The sequence below is a fragment of the Oryctolagus cuniculus genome, chromosome 9 (genome assembly GCF_051225735.1).
Source record: "Oryctolagus cuniculus isolate XC-2025 breed Fujian yellow rabbit chromosome 9, ASM5122573v1, whole genome shotgun sequence".
In the NCBI taxonomy this organism is placed as follows: Eukaryota; Metazoa; Chordata; class Mammalia; order Lagomorpha; family Leporidae; genus Oryctolagus; species Oryctolagus cuniculus.
In genome coordinates, this window is record NC_142875.1 from 114500669 (window position 1) to 114526226 (window position 25558).

Consider the following 25558-nt stretch of genomic DNA (forward strand, 5'->3'; position numbering starts at 1 on the left):
GTTCCTAGTTGGTTAGTGGTGCTTGTGACCTTCCTTTGATTGAACAGCGACGCTGCACTCCCCATGAAATTCTCATGAAGGCCAGGTGGGCTTCCATGGGTCTGGGGGTGATGGTGACAGGGCACATTACATATGAGTGTCAGTCTCCTTCTGCCCCAGACTTGGAATTTCCCTGCCTGGACTGGGAATTCCCCCAAGTAAATCCCTCTAGACCATACTGGTCAACAAGGTTTAATCTACTGGAGAAGCAGGTGAGTTCTTGAATCTGGTGATTAGAACTTTATCAGCTCAGCTGTACCACTGCCTCATTTAAGTGAGTTCCTTTCCATAAAGGACAGTCAAGAACACCATGGAGTAAGGGAGGCAGGCAAGAGGCTAGGTCCTGCCTTTACCTTACAGGAGATCAGCCTCAGGGGTATTTTTAAAGTCCGAGGGGGATGGGGAGTAAAGTTAGGATTAAAAAAAAGAAAAATAGGCATAGAAACAGATGGTACACGTGTGAGAAATACAAGGGTACTTTAAAAAGTGTGGGAAATAGGATTAAAAGATAAGTTTATTTTAGTGCAAAGATTTTTGAAATCCGTGCATATGAGTGTCTTTAGGAGGTTCATGGCAAGTGTGTATCATTAAAAAAAATTATGGATGGATTCCAATTTTTTGTGCTAGAATAAATTTATCTTTAAATTCCAATCTTACATTTTTTGAAGTACCTCATATTACTATGAGACAAATAATATAGATGGAAAATATAAACCCTTACAATTTTTCAGATACATCAATTGAAACTAGATCCCTAAATATTATAGCTGGGGCTGTGGGAAACTTGGGTTATCTCTCATCTAAATTTTATGCTAGAAAAACTATGCCTTCTTAAAACATACCCCTAAAATGTGCCTGTGAAGAACACACGGAGCTAATGGAGGAGTGAGCTTATCCGGTACCGCCTCCTCCAGTCCCTGTTTGGATGCCCAAGGCCAGGGGACAGAGGGACAGAGCAAGTTGCCTGGCGTCGCGGATTGCGACAGTGGAAGCGGTCGTTACTGCGCGGCCTTTAAGTTTAACGGAAGTTAATTTTGTCAGCGACCTCCAGTTCGTTTGTCCTCCCTAAAGACTTAAATTTTCTATGAAGTGTTCTGTAGAGCTTTCAAGATTGAACATTAAGATCCTTTGGTTTGCAGTTAAATGCACACTAACGGTCCCCAGCTTTCCCCCTCCCCGTCCCGGAATGTTTGAGAATACGAAGTTCCCTAACTCTCACTATCGTGCCCTCTTTGCCTTGCGGTAATCTGCTGGGCTCAAATGCAAAGGTTTAAGGAAGGAAGCAGTGGGTGGTGGTTACTACGGCCCCGCGACCTCAGGCGATTTGGGGGCGGGGCTTGGCGAGGTTGGGAAACCGGCTTTTCTGGCTGGAGAGCTCATTAATAGGAAATTAGCTGCACTGGGGGCGGCGCCTGTGCTCGGGCCGCACGGTGACATTCGCCATAGCGCACAGGACCTGCCCAGGGCACAAGTTCGCCGCCGCCTCCAGGGACCTGGGGTAGGTGCCGGGAGCAGGTGCGGAGCCCGCGGCGCAGGAAGGAGCAGGCTGGTGTGGGACGCACGGCTATCGAACTCTCAGCTCCACTGAGCAGCTAGACGTTCGCTTTGCAGCCCGCCGCTTCCGGAAGGAGATTGTGTTCCTGTCCCCAGGCAGGTGAGTTTATCCAAACTCCAAAAAAGAAGCGGGAAAGAAAGTCTTTTCCTGTTTAAGCGACGATTGCTTCACTTTCTGCTTTCAGGCTACAGCAGCACCGACTTTGAAAGGGCCTCTCACTTCCGGGGGAGTAAAGAGTACGTGCGAGTTGTACTCTTGTGGGAAGTCACTGTAGTGGATGCCACTCCTGCCTCCCCAAGTGGCTCTGAGTTCACGGACCCAAGCCCTTTTGCACCTATAGAAAGAGGATTTGGTATTCTTGGTTTACTTGGAGGGCAAGAGAAGCGTGGTCGTTAAAAAAATTTTACAATGTTAGATTATGACGTAAAGGGATGTGGATTAAACGATGCTTTTATTGTGTGATAGTACAGCCTCCCACCGGAGCCTAAGGATGGAGCCCCTTGGGAGGGGTCCCAGGCCACTGCTTCCTGTGAAAATGGAGAAGGAAGGCAGGGAGAGACTGAAGGGCAGGGAATGAAGGCTCTTGCTGGACTGGGGGGCAGAGAAAGTGCACGCAACTCTTCACGTTTCTGGCTTCCCTTGAAATAGTTCCAAGGCTTCTTGTAGTCTGAGCCCCAAGTTGATTTTCCCCATTTTCCTCTTTCTGAGTTCTCTCCTCTAGAGGGCCAGGAGGGCTTTGAGTGAGGCACTGTTGCAGCCTGGGAGGGGAGCTGCCCCAGGCAACAGGTAACAGTTTTGATGCTTAAAGTGGGTCCTTGAGAACCGCAGGTCCTTAACCTGCCTTCTGCAACCCGGAGGTTTCCCTTCCTGGCAGTTAGGATAGTGTTGTGCTTTCTCGTCCTCTGCTCTTTCTGAAATAGGAGGATTTGTGTGTTGTTGGCCATCTTTGGGCACTTTTGAAAATGGCCCTGGCTCCACATTTGAATATGGCTCTCTCTGGCAGACAAGTACAGTTTTTTCCAAGAGTTTTAGGGAGGGCAACACAAACCCTGAGAAACCTCACTCCACCACACCACATGCCCCAGGGCCTTCCGCATTTTCATGGGCCCTGTTAGCCTGAGCTCCCACAGGAGGACTCATCCATGGCCACCAGGAAACACAGCAGCACGGTCCTGAAGTATTTTCTTCCCTTTGTCCCATATGCACTGTTTGTTAGTTTCACAAGATAGGAAACTGAAGAGTCACGGCCTTGGGTTGCGTGCCCAGATTTTCTGAGCATTTCACAACCTTGGTGTAGAGAGGTCACATAATCCAGAAGAAAAGGACTTTGGCCTTTTTGACCCGGAGCCTATTAAGGCAAAAGAGAGTGTTCCTCAGCTGACGGGAGAAAACTCTTTCATTATAGGATCTATGGGAGGGGAGAGAGGACAAGAGTGCCCCTTCACAGGAAAGGACCTCTGGAAGATCAGAGTGGTCTGGAAATTTTATCCCACTTTTGAGGATTTTTTTTTTAAGATTTATTTATTTATTTGAAAGTCAAAGTTACAGAGAGAGAGAGAGAGAGAGAGAGAGAAATCTTCCATCCGCTGGTTCACTCCCCAAATGGCCACAGCCGGCTTGGCCGGTCCAAAGCCAGGAGCTAGGAATTCTTTTGGGCCTCCTTCATGGGTCCAGCGGCCCAAGGACTTATGCCTTCTTCCTCTGCTTTTTCAGATGCATCAGCAGGGAGCTGGATCAGAAGTGGGGCAGCCGGGACTCAAACTGGTGCGCATATGGGATGCCAGTGCCTTAGGCTGTGGCTTAACCTGCTATGCCACAGCGCCAGCCCAAGATTTATTCATTTCTTTCAAAGGCAGAGTGACAAAAAAAGGAGTGCAGAGACAAAGAGACAGAGATCTTCCATGCACTGGTCCACTTCCCAAATGCCTGCAACAGCTAGGGCTGGGCCAGGCCAAAACCAGAAGCCACAAACCCCATCCTGGTCTACAGTGTGGATGGCGGGGACCTAAGCCATAGTGCACGAGTTACACCATTTGAAAAAACGGCATCTCAGTCTTGGTCCCTCCACTGTGATTATGGGTCATTTACCTCTTCAAGCTGGCTTCATTATATGTTAATTAATGCATTAATTAATTAATTGAAAAGGCAGAGAGTGAGACACAGAGAGATCTGTCTGTTGGTTTCTCCCTATGTGCACAACAGTTGAGACTGGGCCAGTTGGAAGCCAGGAGCCAGGAGCCCTATTTCAGTTTCTTTCAGTTTCTCAGGTGGGTGTTAGGGACCCACATGCCAGGAGCCCTATTTCAGTTTCTCAGGAGGGTGTCAGGGACCCACGTGCTTACTTGAGTCAACATCTGTTGCCTCCCGGGCACATTAGCTGGAAGCTAGGTTGGAAATAGAAGCAGGACTGAATCCCAGGCATTCCAATATTGGATGTGGGCATCCCACTGTGCCTCAATGCCTGCCCCTTTTCTGCACCAAAATAAACTTATATTTTCATTCAGCTTTCCTATGAACTTTCTGAAGTAACCTCAGGTTATTATCTTTATTCACAGGTAAGATACCTAGGCTCAGAGAAAATCATAACTAGTAAGTGGAGATATTGGTATCTCCCTGGGCTCCAGTCTGCTTCTGGAGTTTGTGTGTTGTCAACACTTTACTTGTGTCCTCTCAAAAGACCGTTTCTCGTCTCTGAATAGATAGGTGGAGATACTCACGACCATGACAGCCAATGCATGGATAATAAAATGGACTACCCACTATACAAGCAGAATTCATCATTATAATGCTCCGTTTTCTACAATTCATAATGAAGTCTCCTGTTTTCTCTGCTTGCTTTCTTCCATTATTTCCACCTCATTCCCAGAATTCCCAAATCACCTAACATTTTACCCTCTTATTTATCATTTCCACTATAGCTCTTTTTCCTGGAGACCTTTCCTGGGGAAAAGCTTTCAGTAATTTTGTTTTGAGTTCTGTTCAACAGACCATGGCAGTTTATTGAAAAATTGTATTTGAGGGAAAAACAAACAAACAAAAAACAGCAGAAGCCCAGCTCAGCATTGCTTTTATTCATACTGTAAGTGACTCTGGTTTCCTAATGCTCCTACCTGCATTGCTGGTCACTCGGCCCTGGGGTAGCTGGGAAATGGAAGGTATAATCTGAGAGAGTTGGCTCACAGACCTGGAGGGTGTGGGCTGATTTCCCCAAACTACAGGCTGGAGGAGTTCAGCCACATTCTTGGGATTGGGGTGTTCCCTCTAAGTGAGGTGTGTTCTCTGTTCACTTTTGAAGAGAAAGCCCCTCCCTGCCCTTTCCCCCACAGGTGCAGACACTTTTGTTTGCTTTTCCCGTGGATCATTCTGGAAGGCTTTCTCTTTTGCTCTACTCTTAATTTATTTTGTTCATTTGTTCTTTCTGATTTATCTGTTTATTTGAAAGGCATGGTGACAGAGAAAGAGAGATCTTCCATTCATTGCTGAGAGAGAGAGAGAGAGAGAGAGAGAGTGAGAGAGAGAGAGAGAGAGTCTTCCTTTCGCTAGTTCACTCCCCAGAATGGCCACAGTGGCACAATGGCTGGGGCTAGGTTAAGCCGAAGCCAGCAGTGAGGACTCCATCCAGGTATCCCACAAGGGTGGCAAGGGCTGAAGCACTTGGGCTGTCTTCTGCTTCCTTCTCAGGAGCATTAGTAGGGAGCTGGATTGGAAATGGAACAGCTAGGACTCAAACCAGCCCTAGTATGGGATGCCGGCATGCTCTACTCTTTTAATTCCTACTTTCACTCAAGGAAAAACAAAGTTCTCTGGACTTTTGTTCCATTGCTTAATACGTTTCATTCTGGGAACGTGAGTAGAGATTGTTTTAAAATTAATGTTAATTTTCATGGGACACCAAACCCATAAATATTGGTGGTATAACTGCCATCTTAACTGTTAAAATGAGCATATTAAATATTAAAGTCAACATATAGGTAGGCTGAAGTATAAATGTGATCATATGAATAACATCAAGTACCTAGTAATAATAATAGAATTAAAAAGGAAGGAAAGTCCAATATGGGAAGCAGTCTACACAGCAGACTCCTAGAATGACATTCTCTGTAAACAACACTCTGACCTCAGAATCAGCCCTTAAGGCTTCCTGGTCTGGCTGAAAGGCTTGTGAGAGTATTTCAAGCATGGAAAGCCAAGACTCTGTGGCAAAAAAAAAATATCCTACATGGAGGATCTCTGTGAGATCTCAGTGGAAAGAAAGGGTCATCAAAGAAGGATATACTCTTCTCTGAAGGCTGGAAAAAATATCCCCCTTGCTTATGGCTGTGTCCAAATACTGATGCAGTCTATGGTCACAAAAGACTTCCATAGCCTTGGAAGCCTCGGGCAAGAGCCTCGGGTGATCACTGACATCATAAATTAGAGTGTTAATTGTTAAGGGAACAACAGAAGTCACTCTGCACTTATTCTCCATATAGGACCTCCATCCCTAATGAGTTGTACTATGAGAACCGACTGCAAATTTTGTTTCCAAACTGTACTCTGTATGTTGTGTGTGTGTTTGGGTGCAAACTGTTGAAATCTATGCTTAACATGGAGTTGGTCCTCTGTATATAACATCAAACTAAAAATGAACCATAATGAAGAAGGAGATGGGAGAGGGAGAAAGGTGGGATGGGAGTTGGGGGGGGGGTATGGGGGAAAGAACCACTATATTCCTAAAGTTGAATCTATGAAAAAATGCATTCATTAAATAAAAACTTTTTAAAAATTACTGTTGAGTGGCAATATCTCCTTCTTGATTAACTTTTATGAATTAAAAAAAAAATTAACACCCCTGCTGTATTTCTTCAGGTCTCTGTCTGGTAGCATAGGCCATATGGATCCTTTGTTAAGCTCATGAATGTACCATGAGCTCTGAAGCATGGTGCAGTAGCTCATGACTTTCACCCCTTCAGAACTAGAACAAGAGCAGATATATCAAGTGTTGCTGAAAATAATATCTTGCACTGGGAAGCAATTTAGCATGATGTGCTTTTAAGACCATGGTCCATGGACTAATTTGCTACCATACTTGTATTTTTTTTTTTTGACAGGCAGAGTGGACGGTGAGAGAGAGAGACAGAGAGAAAGGTCTTCCTTTTGCCGTTGGTTCACCCTCCAATGGCCGCCACGGCTGGCGCACCGCACTTATCCAATGGCAGGAGCCAGGTACTTATCCTGGTCTCCCATGGGGTGCAGGGCCCAAGCACTTGGGCCATCCTCCACTGCACTCCCTGGCCACAGCAGAGAGCTGGCCTGGAAGAGAGGCAACCGGGACAGAATCCAGTGCCCCGACCGGGACTAGAACCCAGTGTGCTAGCGCCGCAAGGCGGAGGATTAGCCTAGTGAGCCACAGCGCCGGCCCATACTTGTATTTTTTTAAAGAACTAAAAAGTAGTTGGTGCTCTGTATCCATGCATCCCACAGCTGTGGATTCAACTCTTCAGGGATCAAAAATTTTTGGAAAAAGATGCATCTGAATATGTATAGACTTCTTTCTTGTCATTATTCCCTACATAATACATTATAATAGCAATTTACATAGCATTTACATAGTATTAGATATCATAAGTAATCTAGTGATGATTCAAAGTGTATTAGAGAGTGTGTGTAGGTAGTATGCACACCATTTTATATAAAGGACTTTCAAATTTGTGGATTTTGGTATTCATGGAGGTCCTGAAACAGATCTCCCAGGGATACTGAAGGATGACTGCATACAGCTTCTGTTTGCCTAAATCCAAGAAAGACATATTTACTCTAAGGAAACAAAAATAGGGGTTTGTATAGGAAGTTTTGGTTTCTTCACTGCAAAAGGGGAATGATACTGCCTACCTTAAATCATAATTAGAAGAGAATAGAAGACAAAAGATGTCAAGGATGCCCAATCATGGGCACATGATAGACAACCAATGTTAGCTTAGTCAGAATTAAATATAGTCAGTTGAAAGCAGAATAAAGCTAGTCTCTTGAAGGAGAGTACAGTATGGTGAGTATATGGGATGTGAGGTCAGACACCTGAGTTTCTGCTCTGCTTGGCTGTTGAATATCTCTCATTTATTTTCTTTATCTGTGACATGGATGTAGTGAGGAGGATTATAATATTATTGTTACAAGGATTATGTAAGATATTACACACATAGTCCTTGGCATATTTGGACACATATCAAAAATGCATTACATATGGGTTTTATACCACATTCAACAGGAACACATAGAAAAGTCCATGACCAGTGCCAAAATGTGGAATATATATGGACTTATAAATTATTAGCAGATGGATATAATAGAGATATGAGTCTGAAAAAGTTACAGGCAGGGTTTGGGTTTTAAAGGCAAGAACGTGTATTGTCTGGAAGAGCAGCACTCTTTGCTGGGCAGATTTAACAGTGTCTAAATGTGATGAGAAAGTGTGTGTGTGTGTGTGTGTAAGACAGGAGGATCAGAGAGCGGGGCTGATGAAGTCACAAGAGCTGTTAGAAAGACTGACTACGAGGCAGCCTTTCCCTAGACCCTACCCACTTTGACTTCAGCATCTCCAGTGGGTGTCAGCTTTCATCCTGAGTGTATTCTCAATTATACTTCCAACTCCAGACTCGGCTAAATACAGCCGATTTACTCCTGACAGCTTTTATATGGATATAAATATGGAGTGTGAAGTGGGGAGTCATAGAAAGTAACTCATCCTCTTCTCATATTCCTTCTATGAGAGTCTCTTAAGGGCCAGTTCCTAACCTTGCATTCGTATGCCTGCTGTTTTGATATTTCCGTTTCCCTGCTTCTGCTTCCCTGGTATTGGTATTAATGATGACTGGGGTGATGAGGATAATGGTGATTATGATATCATAAACTCTGTTGAGAGTTTTTCATGGGCCAAGGGCTGGGCTAAGTATTTTCTGCATGTTATCTCAATTAAATCTGACAACAACCCCATTAATTAGGAGCTGTGACTATTCTTGTAAAAATGAAGACTTTTAGACTCAGAGAAGCTAAATCCCTCAAGCAAGATTAAGAGCTAAATGGCAGGACTGGAATTTAAATTTCAGAGCCTGAGAACCTGAATACAACTGAAATGGCAAAATATTGTAAGCTTGACTTCTATTAAAATATAGGCATTCTTGGGGCCGGCACTGTGGCACAGTAGGTTAAAGCCCCAGCCTGCAGTGCCAGCATCCCATATGGGCACCAGTTTGAGTCCTGGCTGCTCCACTTCCAATCCAGCTCTCTGCTGTGGCCTGGGAAAACAGTAGAAGATGGCCCAAGTTCTTGGGCCCCTGAACCCACATGGGAGACTTAGAAGAAGCTCCTGGCTCCTGGATCCTGGCTTCAGATCAGCTCAGCTCTGCCTTTGCGATCATCTGGGGGAATGAACCAGTGTATGGAAGACCTCTCTCTCTCTCTCCCTCTGGCTCTACTTCTCTCAATAACTCTGTCTTTCAAATAAATAAAATCTTTCTTTTTAAAAAAAGAATGTAGGCATTCTTATTTAAAAAAAATCAATAGTACAGGTATGTACATAATTTGATGTTTCTAAAGAGATAAATCATGGTCTGTGGTCCTTCTCATTCAACCTGTGGTTCTTCTTGATGTGAATAAATTTTAGTTCAAATTTAGGGCATTGTGGCAATTTTTTTTTCTTATATCTCTCTTACATTTCTTTTTAACTTTTGTTTGATATCTTCAAGCTTAGTGAAACAAGAGTAGTGAAAATGAAATACTGTTTAGTTTGAAATTTTTAAAATGAAATTATCATTTCCTCTGAAGTAGCCTAAGATATTTTTAAGAGCTATATTTTTTTAAAGAATTATTTATTTACTTGAAAGTCAAGAGTTGCACAGAGAGAGAAGGAGAGGCAGAAAGAGAGAGGTCTTCCATCTGCTGGTTCACTTCCCAGTTGGCCACAATGGCTGGAGCTGCGCCTATCTGAAGCCAGGAGCCTGGTGCTTTTTCCGGGTCTCCCACGCAGTGCAGGGGCCCAAGGACTTAGGCCATCTTCTACTGCTTTCCCAGGCTATAGCAGAGAGCTGGATGCGAAGTGGAGCAGCCGGGACTCGAATGGCACCCATATGGAATGCTGACACTGCAGGTGGCAGCCTTACCCACTATGTCACAGTGCCAGCCCCTAAGAGCTATGTTGTTAGTGCTGCAATATAAGCACACCTCAGGATCATCATGGTACTTGGGGCATTTATTTCTGTTTTTTCTGTCTTGTCCAATTTTTTTTAAAGATTCTATACCACAGTTGAAGAAATGGCTGACCTCAACAAGCTGATGGAAAATGAAGCATTCATGGCCTTTGCCACATATGCTACAATTATTCTTTTAAAAATGATGTTTATGAGTTCTGCAACAGCATTCTATAGAATGACAAGAAAGGTAAAGTATTTGGAGATAATATTTTCTTATTTTAAACTGTCGGGATTCTGCAAAGCAATTTTCTTAACTTCTTACTTTTTCAAAGCCCAGTAGTACACTGTTTAACACTACAAGAAAGGTATGTCATTTTGTATAGATGGATATGATATATTCACAGAACAGTTGCTTTCACCTAGAAACTAGTAATGGTTTCTTCTCTGTGATTTTTACTTTTTGTCCTTATATTTCACATTAGAGATCTCTAGAGTGGCACAGATTTTAAGGAAAGTTTCTATGATTTTGGGCTCATTTTGCCAATTAGATTTTAGAAAAACATTCATTTGCCAAAGAACTACCCAAGTGTTTTCAGTTCTAATATAAGTTAAGAAGACATCTGGGGGGAAAATAAAAGAAAAACAAGAAAGAAATAAAGAGAAATCTGAGAATTACAGTTCTTATTCTCACAGTGGACTTTTTTTGGTTTGGGATAAGCCACTTGAATGCTATATACTTTGGACTTAAGTAGATAATATTTCTACCCAGCATTGTAAGAATGGCTTTTGAGAAAACTAGAGGCGTGGGGAAAGTGACAGAGTTGAAGCACACTCCCTGTGACACAGGGAGAAGTACACCAGAGCTGTGTGACAAAATTTAAAGCTTTTCACTGATGTGGTTACTGTGCCCATTCAATAACTTTGTGTGTGTGTGTGTGTGTGTGTGTGTGATGCTGTCTGTTTTTCTGTTTGTTGTGTCCTGAGTTCTTTTTAAAATTTTAAAATTTATTATTTACTTTCATTTTATTTTAAAGGGAAACAAAGAGAGACAGAGAAAGACAGATATTTTCTATCTGCTTGTTTCACTGCCCAAATGCCCACCACAGCTGGGGCTGGGTGGGGCTGAAGCCAGGAGCAGGGAATTTAGTTGGTGTTTCCCACATGAGTGGCAGGAACCCAAGTACTTGAGGCATCATCTGCTGCCTCCCAAAGTGCACATTAGCAGGAAACTAGAATTGAAAATGGAGCCAGGGCTTGAACTCAAGCACTCTAATATGGGATATAGGCATCCCAGGCAGTGTCTCAACCACTGCACCAAATACCCACCCCTGACCTGATTTCTTGTCCTCTAGAGCATAAGGTGTTATGGTCTTGAAGGCATAATCACTTCCCTAGGTGTCCTTGTTACTGTCTTAGTCTGTAACAGAGGATGTCTGTTTTTTAATGAGAGAAGATACCCACAAATTTAAGTCTCAGATGGGGCAGTGTTTTGGAGCAGCAGGCCACAAAGTGGCTGCTGCCGCCAGGTCTACATTGTCCTCTAGAAATGGAATGAGAGCAAGGAAGGGAGTGCCACCAAGGAATGCTACATTTTTTTTTTATTTATTTGACAGTTTAGAGTTATAGACAGATAGACAGAGAGAGAGAGAGAGAGAAAGGTCTTCCTTCCATTGGTTCACTCCCCAAATGGCCACTATGGCTGGCACTGCACCAATCCGAAGCCAGGAGCCAGAAGCTTCTTCCTCGTCTCCCATGTGGGTGCAAGGGCCCAAGCACTTAGGCCATCCTCCACTTCCCTCCTGGGCCACAGCAGAGAGCTGGAATGAAAAAGGAGCAGCCAGGACCAGAACCCAGCACCCATATGGGATGCCACGCCGCAGGCAGAGGATTAACCAAGTGAGCCATGGTGCCAGCCCGCTACCCTTTTTTTTTTGAAAAAGATTTATTTATTTATTTATGTATTTGAAAGGCAGAGTCATAGAGAGGCAGAGGCAGAGAGGTCTTCCATCTGCTTGTTCACTCCCCAGATGGCTGCAATGGCCAGAGCTGTGCCAGTCTGGAGCCAGGAGCTTCTTCTGGGTCTCCCAAATGGGTGCAGGGGCCCAAAGACTTGGGCCATCTTCTACTGCTTTCCCAGGCTATAGCAGAGAGCTGGGTCAGAAGTGGAGCAGCCAGGGCTTGAACCAGTACCTATATGGGATGCCGGAGCTATAGACCGGGACTTTAAACTGCTGCGCCACAGCACTGGCCCCCATATTACCCAATCTAATAAAAAAAGAAGAGAATTCAAATTTGTGGGGTGCCGGGATCCATGACTTTTTTCACATGCGCTACAAGACTGTATCACTTTAGGTAACTGCTAATTGGCAGCATTGTGTGAAGTGCAGGTCTGTTTCCTCATTTTACAGAAGGACTAAGACACGAAAAAGTTAAGTAACCAGGTTGGTTCAGGCTGATGTTACAGAATACCATAGACTGCTTTAGGCATTTATTTCCTCATAATTCTGGAGGCTGGAAAGTTCAAGATCAAGTTTCCAGAATGTTCCTGTCTAGTAAGGGCCAACTTCCTTGCTTATAGAAGATCTCTCTCCCTCTTCTCATGGGATGATATTAGAGAGTTGAGAGAGAGAGAGAAACTGTCTCCTGTTTCTTCTTATAAAGCACTAATCATAAGAGCTCCATCCTCATGATTTAAGCATTTCCTAAAGGCCTCACCTCCAAAACCATCACACTGGTAGGGATTTGGGAGACATAACCTTTGAATCCATACTGATAGTTTACTCAAGGTCACAGACAAGTAAAGGGTAAGGCTGAGATTCAATTAAGATTGGCCTGAAGCACCAGCATCCCATGTGGGTGCCGGTTCGAGACCTGGCTGCTCCACTTATGATCTAGCTCTCTGCCATGGCTTGGGATAGCAGAAGATGGCCAAAGTCCTTGGGCCTCTGCAGCCATGTGGGAGACCTAGAAGAAGCTCCTGGCTCCTGAATCTTGATCTGCTCAGTTCTGGCCATTGTGGCCAATTGGGGAGTGAACCATTGGGTAGAAGACACCTCTCTCTCTCTCTCTCTCTCTCTCTCTCTGTGTAACTCTGCCTTTCAAATAAATAAATAAATCTTTTTAAAAAAGATTGGTTTAAATACAAGTATCATGCATTTCCCATTATAATATACATATTTTTTATTCAAAATATATGTATTAAACATTTAGAGTGTGGCACTCATTTATTTAGGGGTCGCCTCTGACCTCAAAAACTAATACTGAATCCCTACCCAGTTTTTCCCAACATCTTTATCTGTGATAAATATTCAGATTAAGGGGAAGATTATATTATTTATGAGATCTTTAAGCTTAAGACTAATTTCATCATCTGTGAGTTTTGTCTGTTATGAATTATTAAGGAGTGACACACTCTTAAATATTTTTAAATGCATGTTCCAAGAGATAGGGAAATTATTTCAAACATCATAACAGTTGCAGGCAGGAAGATATGGGTGCATGCTCTAGAATGTGCACTTGTTATTCACAGGAGTGCTACTCAGCCTCTTAAATTTTAGTTTATCATTCAACCTAAAGTTTTATCCAATTTAGGAAAAGAAGTACCAATAGCCTAAGAGTGGACAAAATACTTGGCCAACACCTCACTCTTTTAAGTTTCTTGCCTGTTCCGTAACCACTCTGACAAGTGTACTTATTACTTTCAGAGGCAATCACTTGGAAATGTTAATACCCTTGAGGAAAGGTGTGACAGTGCCACTGTGAAAAAGATGCCAGCACCATTATCATCGTCAATGGTGGCTTAAAATTATGCCTCTCTTCCATTTTTGCTTCCTTTTCACTATTTTCATACACTAGACTTTACTTAGGTCCTTATTAACTCTCTTCCTAAAATGTTGCATTGTTAATAAAAAAAATCCAAGTTTAAACTATAACTGCTCTTCATTCCCTCTGTGTATGACTTTTTGCTTCAACTTTTTTTTTTAGCATAAAGGCCAGTCTTATGCCTGTATTGCTTACATTAAAATGCAAATTACTTAGTAGACAGAGTAATCCCATCCTACGTGATATCTGGAGTAAGTTTTGTTCTTGGTATTTGGGGCAGGCTTTTGCCAATCCTGAAGACTCTGCAAGTTTTGGCAAGGGGGAAAATGCCAAGAAGTTTCTCCGAGCAGATGACAGAGTGGAACGTGTTCGCAGGTAAGCCACCATCTCTGGAAACCTCCTCCTTGACTGAAGCATTCCGGTCCAGGAGAGATGAGAAGATGGTGAGGTCCTGGAGGAGAAGGCAGACAGCTCAGTGATCTGTTCCGCAGGATGATTACAGAAAGCTTGTGTTCCAGAAGGCTCCACAGATCAGGCCAAAGTGCTGGATTTTCATGTGCACTTTGTTGTTAAAATTTGCTCTGTGGGAACTGATCAAAAGTAGTGGCAGGCCGGAGGTAAAATGGCCACAGTAGATTCTTGCATTTTGTCATGTTTTTCTGCAGGTGAGATAGTCAGCTCATATGAAAGGCTGAAGAATTAAGGGGGTTTGCATAAGATTCAAAATGTGAAATTTGGCATTCTTTGGAGATATAGGGAAATTTCTTCTTTTTCACATAGATATTGTGTTTAATGTATTGTGAATTTAATGAACGATAAAAGTAATAAGCCAAAATATAATCTACACAGCCTCCTAACAATATAATTAATACATATAATTTAAAAGCACATTGAATTCTGCTTCTAGAGGTATTTTTCTTAATCTTTGTCATAAAATCATGTAAATGGCAAACTTTTTCAAATTGGGATTCCATTGCCAATCTGTTAATCATTTTTTTCTAACATACAAAATAATTGAATTTGTATAATATTTTCTCATTTAGTATTTTCTAATGATGATCCAAACTATGGTACACTACTAGGCATGTTTCAAGGAATTAATAAAATTATATAAAATTTGAGCTGATGTTTGGCCAAGCAGTTTAGTCATCAGATAGGTTAATTGTATCCCACATCTGAGTGCCTGTGTTTGATACCTACCTCTGGCTCCTAACTCCAGCTTCCTACCAGTGCAGACCCTGGGAGGGAGCGGTGATGGCTCATGTCATTGGTTTCCTGCCACCAATGTGAAAGAACTGGATTGAGCTCCTGGATCCCAGTTTCAGCCCATAGCCATTTTGAAATGAACCTGTGGATGGTATTTCTCTCTCTGTATCTATATCATCCATCTATCTATCTATCTATCTATCTATCTATCTATCTATCTATATTTATATATAAATAAATATTTAAATAGCCATCTAACCATCTAGGTGTCTGTCTCTGTCTCTCTCTTTACCCCTCAAATAAACTGAAATTTTTAATAAAATTAAATAATCAAATTGATTAAATAATTAAATAAAATTAAAGAATCAGTGAAGAGTTTGTATAGGTATACTTAAACATATAGAGATTTAGTTTTTTGGTGAAGAGTTAAGAAATAAAATGTAATCAATGTATTTTATTATGCTTCTTCAATTTGGTGGATATGAATAGATGTGCAGACTGAGAGACAAGAATTCTGCTTCTTTAATTCAGGGTGAGTTGGATCTCTGGTCACTTTAGGGTTGAGTTCATGTTTGCATTTCCCCTCTTTTGAGTCTCTGTTAAAAGTCTGAAGGCCCTCCCAAGATTTCTGCAGACTCCGTTGTAGTGCATGTCTCAAGGTCAGCCCTGGCTCTGGGCTCCTGTGTGAGTGTGTATTTCTGTACCCTGCAGTATGTTACTCACTTCCTCAACCCTATCAATGAACCAACTAAAAAAAGTGTACAAAAATGAACTTGAGGACATGAAGTGTGGAGGAGCTTATGCTATGACAACACAAACATTTCAAGTTGTATGTTTGACCTTTGTATCTGGCCACATCCCCTCTCAGGAATTTTCACTGTACTCTTTTCACCCTAAGGAGTGTCTGCCATTATTACACCATTCTTTTAAAAAATTTGCTGTTTCATTTTATTTTAAAGGCAGAGAGAAACAGAGACAAAAACAAGCAGACAGAAAGAGAGAGAACTTCCATCCACTGGTTCACTCCCCAGATGTTCATCACAGCCAGGGCTGGGCCATACCAAGCCAGGAACCAGGAACTCAATCTGCCTTCAGTATGGGCAGCAGGGACTCAAGGACTTGAGCCATCCTCAGCTGTCTCACAAAGTACATGTTAGCAGGAAGCTCAATGGGAAACAGAGTAGCTGGGACTACAACCAGCCACTCCAACATAAGATGCAAGTATTCCAAGTGGCAACTTAACCACTGTGCTGAATGCCCGCCCACATCACACCATTTTCCAGGCTCCTTCTTAAGCTCTGCATACTCTTCTGTGTTTTTCAGGACTGAAATTAAAATCACCTTCTTGCTGGTGCAAAATGAGCCTACCCCAAGATATTTATCAAACAAAACTGCTTTTCTTCTAAGAGCAAGTTTGTGCGAGATACTTAGAACAAAATTTTAACTTCTGCTTGTTCAGTTAGTTATATACTTTCTAATTCAGCAGTCCTGCTGAGTAAATCAGCCAGACTTGAAAACAGATTGTGCCAAGAATTTGGAACTAAAATAGTTTTGGGACAAAGAATCAGAATCAATGGGGATATTTCAAATGATATCAGAGGAAAAACTGTAAAAGTTAGTATGAAAAAGAATAAAAATTAGTATAGGTGAGTGAAGCTTTGTGGAATTGGCAGAACTACAGAAGTGACATTAGACTGTGTAGAGCTTTATTTTGTCTCTTTTGGGTTTCTCTTTTAGAGCAGGCAGTCGCATGCATGGTGCTAGTCATGGTCCTATACTCATAAAATTGTCCAGGCTAAAAAAACTATAGCGATGAGACCCTCAATAGCATTAGTAGGACTGGAAAAAAAAAAAAAAAAAAAAAAAGTCCAACAGTGTCTCGTGTGAAGGCTTACCAAGAGATAATTTAAGGTTTCAAATCTCTCCCCATTGCCCTTTCTCACCTCCCACCTCATCCGCTGTGAGCATGGGATTGTGCTTAAGAGGAGAAAGCTATTATCTAAGCTGATCCTCTAGTCAAGTTGCAAATAAATTTTGGTAAGAGCAATTGACCCCTACTTCTGAAAGGAGTACGATCTGGAGGATATGCGCGACTGTGTGCACAGCGCCCCCTAGTGGTCAGATATTGACCCTACAATGTGGTAAGGAGAGGGGCTCCTAGAAAGACTTGGGGTCCAGCTTCCAGTTTATTTTTCTTAAAGACCTGTAGATACCATTGAAAAAATACAAACAACAGCATACTTTTGGAGATATCTTTCATAGAGCTTCTAGAATCTCCTCTTTCCATTTTTAACTTAGATGTTTTCCATTACTCAGACACATGATTTACAAGCATATTCTAATGACAGGGACTGAATGAAAGGCCTACAACTTGGAGAAAGTTAATTCATTCGCATGTGGAACGACTGGCTAAAAAAATAAAGTAATATGTGTGAAAATATCAAGAAAAGTAGCTTAAAGTCAGTTGAGTAAGGGCAGACAGAAATCTATGATCATGAGAAAACACTTTATGTATCTATTTAATCCTCTTTTTGCCATGTTCTAGGAAGAATTCAAGACCATATATAGTCAATACAACAAGATTAAAAAGAAAGTTGAAAGGCAAATAGGACAACTGGAGAAATAACAGGAGTCATTAAAAATAGAAAGAGACTTGGATTTGGCAGTTAGGGAAAGAGGTAGAGGACAAAGGACAAAGGTAGAGCATGCCTTCTATGAGTGTGAAGTTTAAGTGACACTTGCTGGGGCTTCTGTCCAGAGACTGAAGAATTGTCTAGATGTTCAGTTGGATCACCCACTTGTGGCCCCAGTGCATGGACAAAGTCTTTAGTGAAAGATTCTTGTATGTGTAACATTGTTACTTCTGCTATGATTCTATGAAGGAGCTTGAAGACTGGGTGCCAGCCCTTCAGGGGTCTAATATCTCCCTTGAAACTAAGCTTAACGTTAACATAAATAGAGAATGTCATGATGTCCTATTCCATTGGATGTTAAAATGGTGGAGGACAAGGTATAAGCTTCTAGGGCATTCAAGAATATCCCATGAAAGAGGAGCTTTAGAAGAATATTAGGATTTGAAAGGAGGAAGAGAAGAGGAGAAATCTTGTCCGTTTGGGAAAATTCCTTTGTGAACATTTGCACACATTGTTGTGTGCTGAGAAAAGCTTTGATTGAGATAGAGGAGTCAGGAAGAGCCTGCGTGAACTTTTCTTGGCCACACCCTGACACTTCTCGGAATCTTCCTCCAGGTGAGGCTGGGATCCAGGTGGTTCTGATCTGAGGAATGGTATAATGGCTTCACGAGCACAGGTTGGTCACACAAGAAGTATGTGTGTAGGGCGTTTGTCCAAAGGAGAAAGAAAAGTTGGAACACAGAATCTTGGAGAACCCAAATGTGGGTTCACTCCCCAACTGTCTGCAAGGGCTGAGAGAACCAAAACTGGGGGCTGGAAACTCAATCCAAGTTTCCTACATGGGTAGCACAAACCCAATTACTTGAGCCATTATCTACTGCCTCAGAAGTTCTCTGTTAGCAGGAACCTGGAGTGAGGGGCTACAGCTGGGAATCAAAACCAGGCACTCAGATGTAGGACACAGATGTCTTAACTGCCAAGCCAGATGCATGCCTTTTCTTCACTGTTAGATATTGTCATATGCTAAAAATGAAAAAAACATAAAAATAACGAGACATTCTAAATAAAAGTCAAGAGAGTAAGGAAACAAGGCAATTTGAGAGGAAAAAAAATGAATCTTACTTTTCAATTTGAAGACCTATGAACATTTCTCTTTACCCTTAAAGGGAGAAGAAAGTGAATTTCTTTTTATTGATTTGAAAGGAATGTATTTAATAGTCATCTTTTCCCACAGAGCCCACCTGAATGACCTGGAGAACATTGTCCCGTTTCTCGGCATTGGCCTTCTGTATTCCTTGAGTGGCCCAGATCTCTCCACTGCCATCCTGCACTTCAGGCTCTTTGTAGGAGCACGGATCTACCACACAATTTCGTATTTGCTACCCCTTCCCCAACCAAACAGAGCTTTAGGTTTTTTTGTTGGATTTGGAGTTACTCTCTCGATGGCTTACAGTTTGCTGAGGAATAGATTGTACCTGTAAAGGAAATCTGACCGTTCATTGTTCAGTTGCTTTTCAAGAGTTCTGTACTTCAGTGCATAATGAATGCTTTCTTAGGTTTTGTAGATGGGGAACAGAGAGACAAAGAATTGGAGAAGAGTCATTTTTAATATTAGCATCATCAAACCTTTTTTCTTATTTTATGTTTCCAACTGGAAACCTCACATAATTCCCAAGTCTTGCATCTTTTTCTTCCGGTCCTTTGTTGCAAAATTTGATTATGTCTTAAAATTTGCAACATTCATTCAACATTTCTTATTTTGAATTTATAAAAAAAAATGAGTAAGTATGTGAGAAACCTGTATTTCAATTCTGTTGAAATGGTTATCTGAAATAAAAAATTTTAAGAAAATTTTGTTTGGTTTTATTTTTTCCAACTTGTTATTTTTAAAAAATTTAAAGTGATGTGTGGAAAAGTTGCGAAATGGTACATGTATCTCTGTAATCCTCCACCTAAGGCTACCAATTTTAACCTTACCACAGATTAACTTTCTTTTGATTTTTTTTTTCTGAACAATGCAAAAGCAAGCTGCAGATATCATGACACTTTATTCCTTAATACTTTGACTTGTTTCTCCTATGAATAAGATAATCTCCAAATAACCACAATACTAATGTTGTGTCCAAGAAATTTAACATTAACACAATATTATTATTCAATTTATAGCCCATATCAAAATTTCCCTAATAATAATTGTCGCTCCCCCTCTTCATGGAGGAACGACACAGGACCCTGCACTGTTCTTTTGTCTGCTCGGCCCTCCCCGGGTTTGCTGCTGGTTCTTCCCGGGTTGGCTGTCGTCCCTCCACCTCCGTGGAGGGGCGGGCCCCCCTGCCACTTTCCCCACTTCCGGGGGGGAGCGGCACACCGCCGGCCGGCTCTCTCGGGGGCTGCACAGGTGTTCCTCAGGTGTTCCCCTTAGATGTTCCTGGTGCATGTTGTCTCTCTCCTCCTTTATAGTCCTCTTCCACCAATCCCAACTCTGCTACCCACACGCCGAGTACGCTGCTCTCCTCCAATCAGGAGCAGGTCCTACAGTTTATTGGTTGAACTGGAGGCAGCTGCGTAGAAGCTGTTTACTCCTCTCCCAGCGCCATATTGTGGGAGAGCAGATGCATAGAATAAGTCTTAATTCCAGTAACTTAGTCTAGTCCGAGTTGCTCCCCACAAATAATCTTTATGTCTATTTTACCTTTGATAAAAAAGGACTATCCATTTTCTTCTGTTATAATTTTTATGTCGTTTTCATTAAAATAGAAAGAGTTCCCTCAGTTTTTTCTTGGCATTTATGACACTGACATTTTTTGGAGACTACAGGCCAATTGTTTTACAGAATGACCATTATTTGGATTTGTTTTGTCTGTTCTTGTTCATTCTTAGGTCGGGATTAAATACTTTAGGTGATGTGTCCTTCACATTGCAGTACATCAACAGGCATTTGGCATCACACACAAACCTACAAACATAATAGATCCACACAAATTTAGATTCTTTTTGCCTTAAGTGGAATTGAAATAGGCAGGCATAATTATAATCGATTAGGTTTGTGAGCTGGAAGACCACGCCTTCTCCACACCCCTGTGTGACCTCATGCCCTACCTGATACCTTCTCCACACCCCTGTGTGACCTCACGCCCTACCTGATACCTTCTCCACACCCCTGAGTGACCTCATGCCCCTACCTGGCTACACCTGGGTACCCACCAGCCAATCAGGTTAATTAACCACTCCCCTTTGGAAGTGGGTTAAAAGCCTGGGCCACGGTGTGTCCAGCCCTTCTCTTTTCCCTGGCCTTTTGCCAGGAGGGTGCTTGCTGTAGCCCTGTGCCTCCAAGGCGCGTGGCCTTGGGGCCACCTGCCCTAGGCTTCCAGGCCTAGATGCTCCTCCATGTGGCTGGTTCCTGGTGCTTGGTATGAACCCATATTTACCTCTCTCTCTCTTAAATAAAGCTCTCACTCTCCTATGCATCTTTCTCACTAAATAAAGGCTTAAAATGTATCATGCTGCCTTGTTTATCTGTGCCTGTATTTAGAATTCTTCTCTAAATATTAGGCAAGAACCCTCTCAGGCTTATTAATATTAGGGATTTATTAATAAGCATATGGTTAAATTATATGGCACCCCAAATTCTGGTAGCATATGTGGTACCCCAGATAGCACTTCAGGGGAACTCTAAAGGGCCACATTTCTCTCTCTCTCTCTCTTTTTTTTTTTTTTGGATAGACAGAGTGGAAAGTGAGAGAGAGAGAGAGAGAGAAAGGTCTTCCTTCCGTTGGTTCACCCTCCAATGTCCGCTGCAGCCGGCGCACTGCACTGATCCGAAGCCAGGAGCAGGTGCTTCTCCTGGTCTCCCATGCGGGTGCAGGGCACAAGCACTTGGGCCATCCTCCACTGCACTCCCAGGCCACAGCAGAGAGCTGGCCTGGAAGAGGGGCAACTGGGACAGAATTCGGCGCCCCAATTGGGACTAGAACCCTGTTTGCCGGTGCCACAGGCGGAGGATTAGCCTATTGAGCCACAGTGCTGGCCAGGGCCACATTTCTATATAGATTTTAGGGGGGTCATCTCCGATTTCAGAATTATATGCAGTTAAACCTTTAGAATAAAGAGTGAACTTTAAAAATATTAGTATTTTTCTTAGGCCTATCATCAAGCTTACATTATTAATTTTCCTCACTATCTCTTGATCACTCCTAATTTTGAATATATATGAAGATACTTCAAAAAGTTCATGGAAAATGGAACTAAAAGATACAAAAAATCAAATGCATGTGTAGATTTTTTTCTAAAAGATTTATTTATTTACTTGAGAGGCAGAGTTACAGACAGCGAGGGAGAGACAGGGAGAAATTTACTCCCCAAATGGCCACAATGGCTGGAGCTGGGCTGACCTGAAGCCAGGATCCAGGAGCTTCTTTCCGGTCTCCCATGTGGGTGCAGGGGCCCAAGGACTTGAGGCATCTTCCACTGCTTTCCCAGGCCATCAGCAGGGAGCTGTATTGGAAGTGGAGCAGCCAGGACTTAACAAGTGTCCATATGGGATGCAGGCACCACAGGTGGATGCTTAATTTACTACCCCACAGTGCCTGCCCTATAGATTTTTTTAATAAGGTTCATCTCCATGAACTTTTTGACTACCCCTTGACTGCATGGATTTCAAGATATTGTGCACACTAAAATACCGTTTCCTTTTAGTTGTAGTTTTTCAGGAACTCTTTGCAGAGCCCTTGTATTTCTTAGTAGCACTTCCAATGCCCTTTGTGAACTCTTCACTTGGATTTGCCACATAAGACATCTGGTGTGTTCTGGTCTTTCTGGCACCAAGGGATCCCCACCTGACCACATGATGGGTGACTCTGAGGTCTTCTTGGTGCTGCAGCCACTCATCAGCTAATATAGAGTATTACAAAAACCAGTGACAGGCTGGCGCCGTGGCTCAATAGGCTAATCCTCCACCTGCGGTGCTGGCACCCTGGGTTCTAGTGTCGCTCCCCGTCTTCGTGGAGGAACGACACAGGACCCTGCGCTGTTCTTTTGTCTGCTCGGCCCTCCCCGGGTTTGCTGCTGGTTCTTCCCGGGTTGGCTACTGTCCCTTCCACCTCCGTGGAAGGGCGGTTCCCCCTGGCTGCTTTCCCTGCTTCCGCAGGGGAGCGGCACACCGCCGGCCGGCTCTCTCGGGGGGGCTGCACAGGTGTTCCCCTTAGGTGTTCCCCTTAGATGTTCCCCGGTGCATGCCGTCTCTCTCCTCCTTTATAGTCCTCCTCCGCCAATCCCAACTCGGCTGCCCACACGCCGAGTACGCTGCTCTCCAATCAGGAGCAAGTCCTACAGTTTATTGGTTGAACTGGAGGCAGCTGTGTAAAAGCTGTTTACTCCTCTCCCAGCGCCATATTGTGGGAGAGCAGATGCATAGAATAAGTCTTAATTCCAGTAACTTAGTCTAGTCCGAATTGCTCCCCACATCTAGTCCCAGTTGGGGCGCTGGATTCTGTCCCGGTTGCTCCTCTTCCAGTCCAGCTCTCTGCTGTGGCCCGGGAGTGCAGTGGAGGATGGCCCAAGTCCTTGTGCCCTGCACCCGCATGGGAGACCAGGAGGAAGCACCTGGCTCCTGGCTTCAGATGGGCACAGTGCCGGCCGTAGCTGCCATTTGGGGAGTGAACCAATGGAAGGAAGACCTTTCTTTCTGTCTCTCTCTCTCACTGTCTAACTCTGCCTGTCAAAAAAAAAAAAAAAAGTGACAGTCACACATGAATTTTATTGAAAATGAGAAGCAAATGAGACAAATGAGAGGCAAGGTAACCTATTGGGACCAGCCACCAATCAGGACCAACACTCCTTACCAGAGTACAACCCCCAACAGCGGGTTACACAGCTTTTTATAGTGTTCTGTCCACTAGGGCTCACAATTTCGAACTGGACCCCTGGTATGCAGTGAACAATAAAGAGGAAAACCAGAATATGGTTGTAAGATAACAGTTAACAATAATAAACCCAGTAACATATCCAAGTTATGGTTGTAAGATAACAGTGAAGGACACATTTTGGTCAACCTCGTTCCTGGGAATTTGGGCCCAAGTAGTTTCACAAGATACACCCTTAGCGGTTAGCAAGCAAAGCTAATATGTGCAGAAGCAAGAGATCTGCAATTAGCTTTTAGCCACACTCACTCCATTTTGATTCTTATTTTACAGTGGTAGTAGCCGAACCTGTGCTGAGACTTACTAGACTTGCACAGCTTGCGTTAACACCATTGCCTGTGAGAGGTATGTCCATATTTCTGCTTAATTAGGATTTTATTAGGACTGTTTGAAGGTAAAACTTGTGTTTATTTTTGTATTCCCACTGTGTACACATATACACACACACAGTACCACCAACACTATTACTAACCATTACAGATGCTTAGTAGCAATCAGGTAACCCTGTTACTTCTTCAAACATTACCCTCTCCATTCACCGAGGACTTCCTCTCTCCTTACCCACCTAAGACCAACTCTGTCACAAGTCAGTGGAGGTCCTTCTGCAGCAATCAAAATATATATATTTGCCTCTTCCCCTTGAGGAGGCATCATCTGGGGCAATTATTGGTGGGATTTTGGAGGGGAGGAATCAATGTCAAAAGAGACTGGAGAGTGGAGTGAGTTTTTATCAAGATTTCCATAGCAAGTGTAAGAATATATATTCATATAGATTATATTGAATCTGCATCAGATAGGATAAAACCTTATTGTTCTGTCATGTAATAATGCATGGAGTAGAATTGTCTTTATTGGGTGGGTATGTGTGTAAGATGCACTGATTTTTGCCTTGGGTAAGTTGAGGGATGCGAGTGAGTCATGAAGTTTTCCTGTGTATGCTGAGACTCTGTGACTTAAACAAGGTTGAGGAAACCTTGTCTCATCAACATTGACTGGATGAGTCCCTCTATCTTGAAGGCTGAGAGACAGTCTTTCAGGTGCAGGTGTGATTAGGCCATAAGAGGCAAACTCATAATAAATCCAAACATAGAAGAGACTGGAGTAGATGTCAGAATGCCAAGGGACTCACTGAAAGTCAGACTTGTAATTGTCCCAGTGGCCAGAATCCCAGGGATCATCAATCCATTCTACCCCTGTGGTCTACCTGCTCCGGACACTAATTCCTAAGAAAATATGTTGTTTCTTTCTGCAGACCCCTCAGCATTGTGGGTGCTTGGACAGACACAGCCAGTATTGATTTTTTTCAATTCTTTTTCTTTGTATCCTTGCCTGTCCAAAGGCTTTGGTCCTTTGACCATATTAAAAGAGAGAGAAGATACTTCTTGGGTCTTACTAACAAGGAATCCAGGGACTTATCATAGCTTAGTGAGGAAGTCTTTATCAGTGGGTAAATGTGCAACCTTTGGTTCTTAATTTTAAGGAGACCTCTCAGAACCCCTAAGTGTTGCTAACAGCTACCTTCCCAATGTAACACTCACTGATTCCACAGCCAGAAGTCTCTCCAGGCAAGGGAGAGAAAGGCGATGGAACCTCTGGCACCCAAAGCATTAAACTTTAATGTCAAGAGGCCAACCCTAGGGAATCCTGAATGAGTTCCATAAACCATGCACCTGAGGGCTTTACTTTATAAATACAAAACAATGAAGAGCATTTTTTGACTTGCAGAGTTGCATCACACTGATTCTTCATGGAAGCAGATGGTGAGAAGTGGGGCAATTTGCCTTGGGAATTCCTACAATCCATTTAGCAACAGCAGCACAAAAAATCCTATGATCATCTCCCCCCTGCCAGCCTGAAATGTCAGCCCTGTGGGAAGCTGATAGGTGTTCCTGCTATCAGCCGAAGCAGCACCTCTACACTCGTACCTTCCAGGGTACTTTATTCACTATATATTCTATGTAAACTGTTGGATTTGACAAGGAGGAGTTGTCGAAGGCAGACTATTGGGAAGGCGCTATGTTGGGTTGAATTTGGCACCAATCTCTCATCCTTGACAGCTCAAGTACAAGATTCTGGATGAGCTATAGGACCTGTGAGCCTCCTCAGTCAGCAAGCGCAGGCCCTAAGTCACATTTAATTCAGAAAGCCCTGACAGCCCTGCATAAAATGTGAGCCCTGAAACGGAGAAAGGGGGGCTGTGTGCAAGAGCAGGCCATTTAA

At 43.0% G+C, this 25558-nt stretch overlaps 1 protein-coding gene across 3 annotated transcripts; it reads left to right on the top strand.

The window, feature by feature from the left end:
* Positions 1 to 1481: 1481 nt before the first annotated feature.
* Positions 1482 to 19271, top strand: MGST1 (microsomal glutathione S-transferase 1). Of its 3 annotated transcripts, XM_070049444.2 has the most exons (5): positions 1482 to 1693; positions 9859 to 10006; positions 13862 to 13956; positions 15277 to 15319; positions 18655 to 19271. In XM_070049444.2, exons 2-4 carry the CDS (start codon positions 9881 to 9883, stop codon positions 15287 to 15289), a joined length of 234 nt encoding a protein of 77 aa, XP_069905545.1. In that variant the 5' UTR covers positions 1482 to 1693; positions 9859 to 9880; the 3' UTR covers positions 15290 to 15319; positions 18655 to 19271. The 3 variants fall into 3 exon arrangements, with proteins under 3 accessions (XP_069905545.1, XP_002712670.1, XP_089160012.1); XM_002712624.6 differs by lacking the exon at positions 15277 to 15319; XM_089303886.1 differs by lacking the exon at positions 9859 to 10006.
* Positions 19272 to 25558: the final 6287 nt, after the last annotated feature.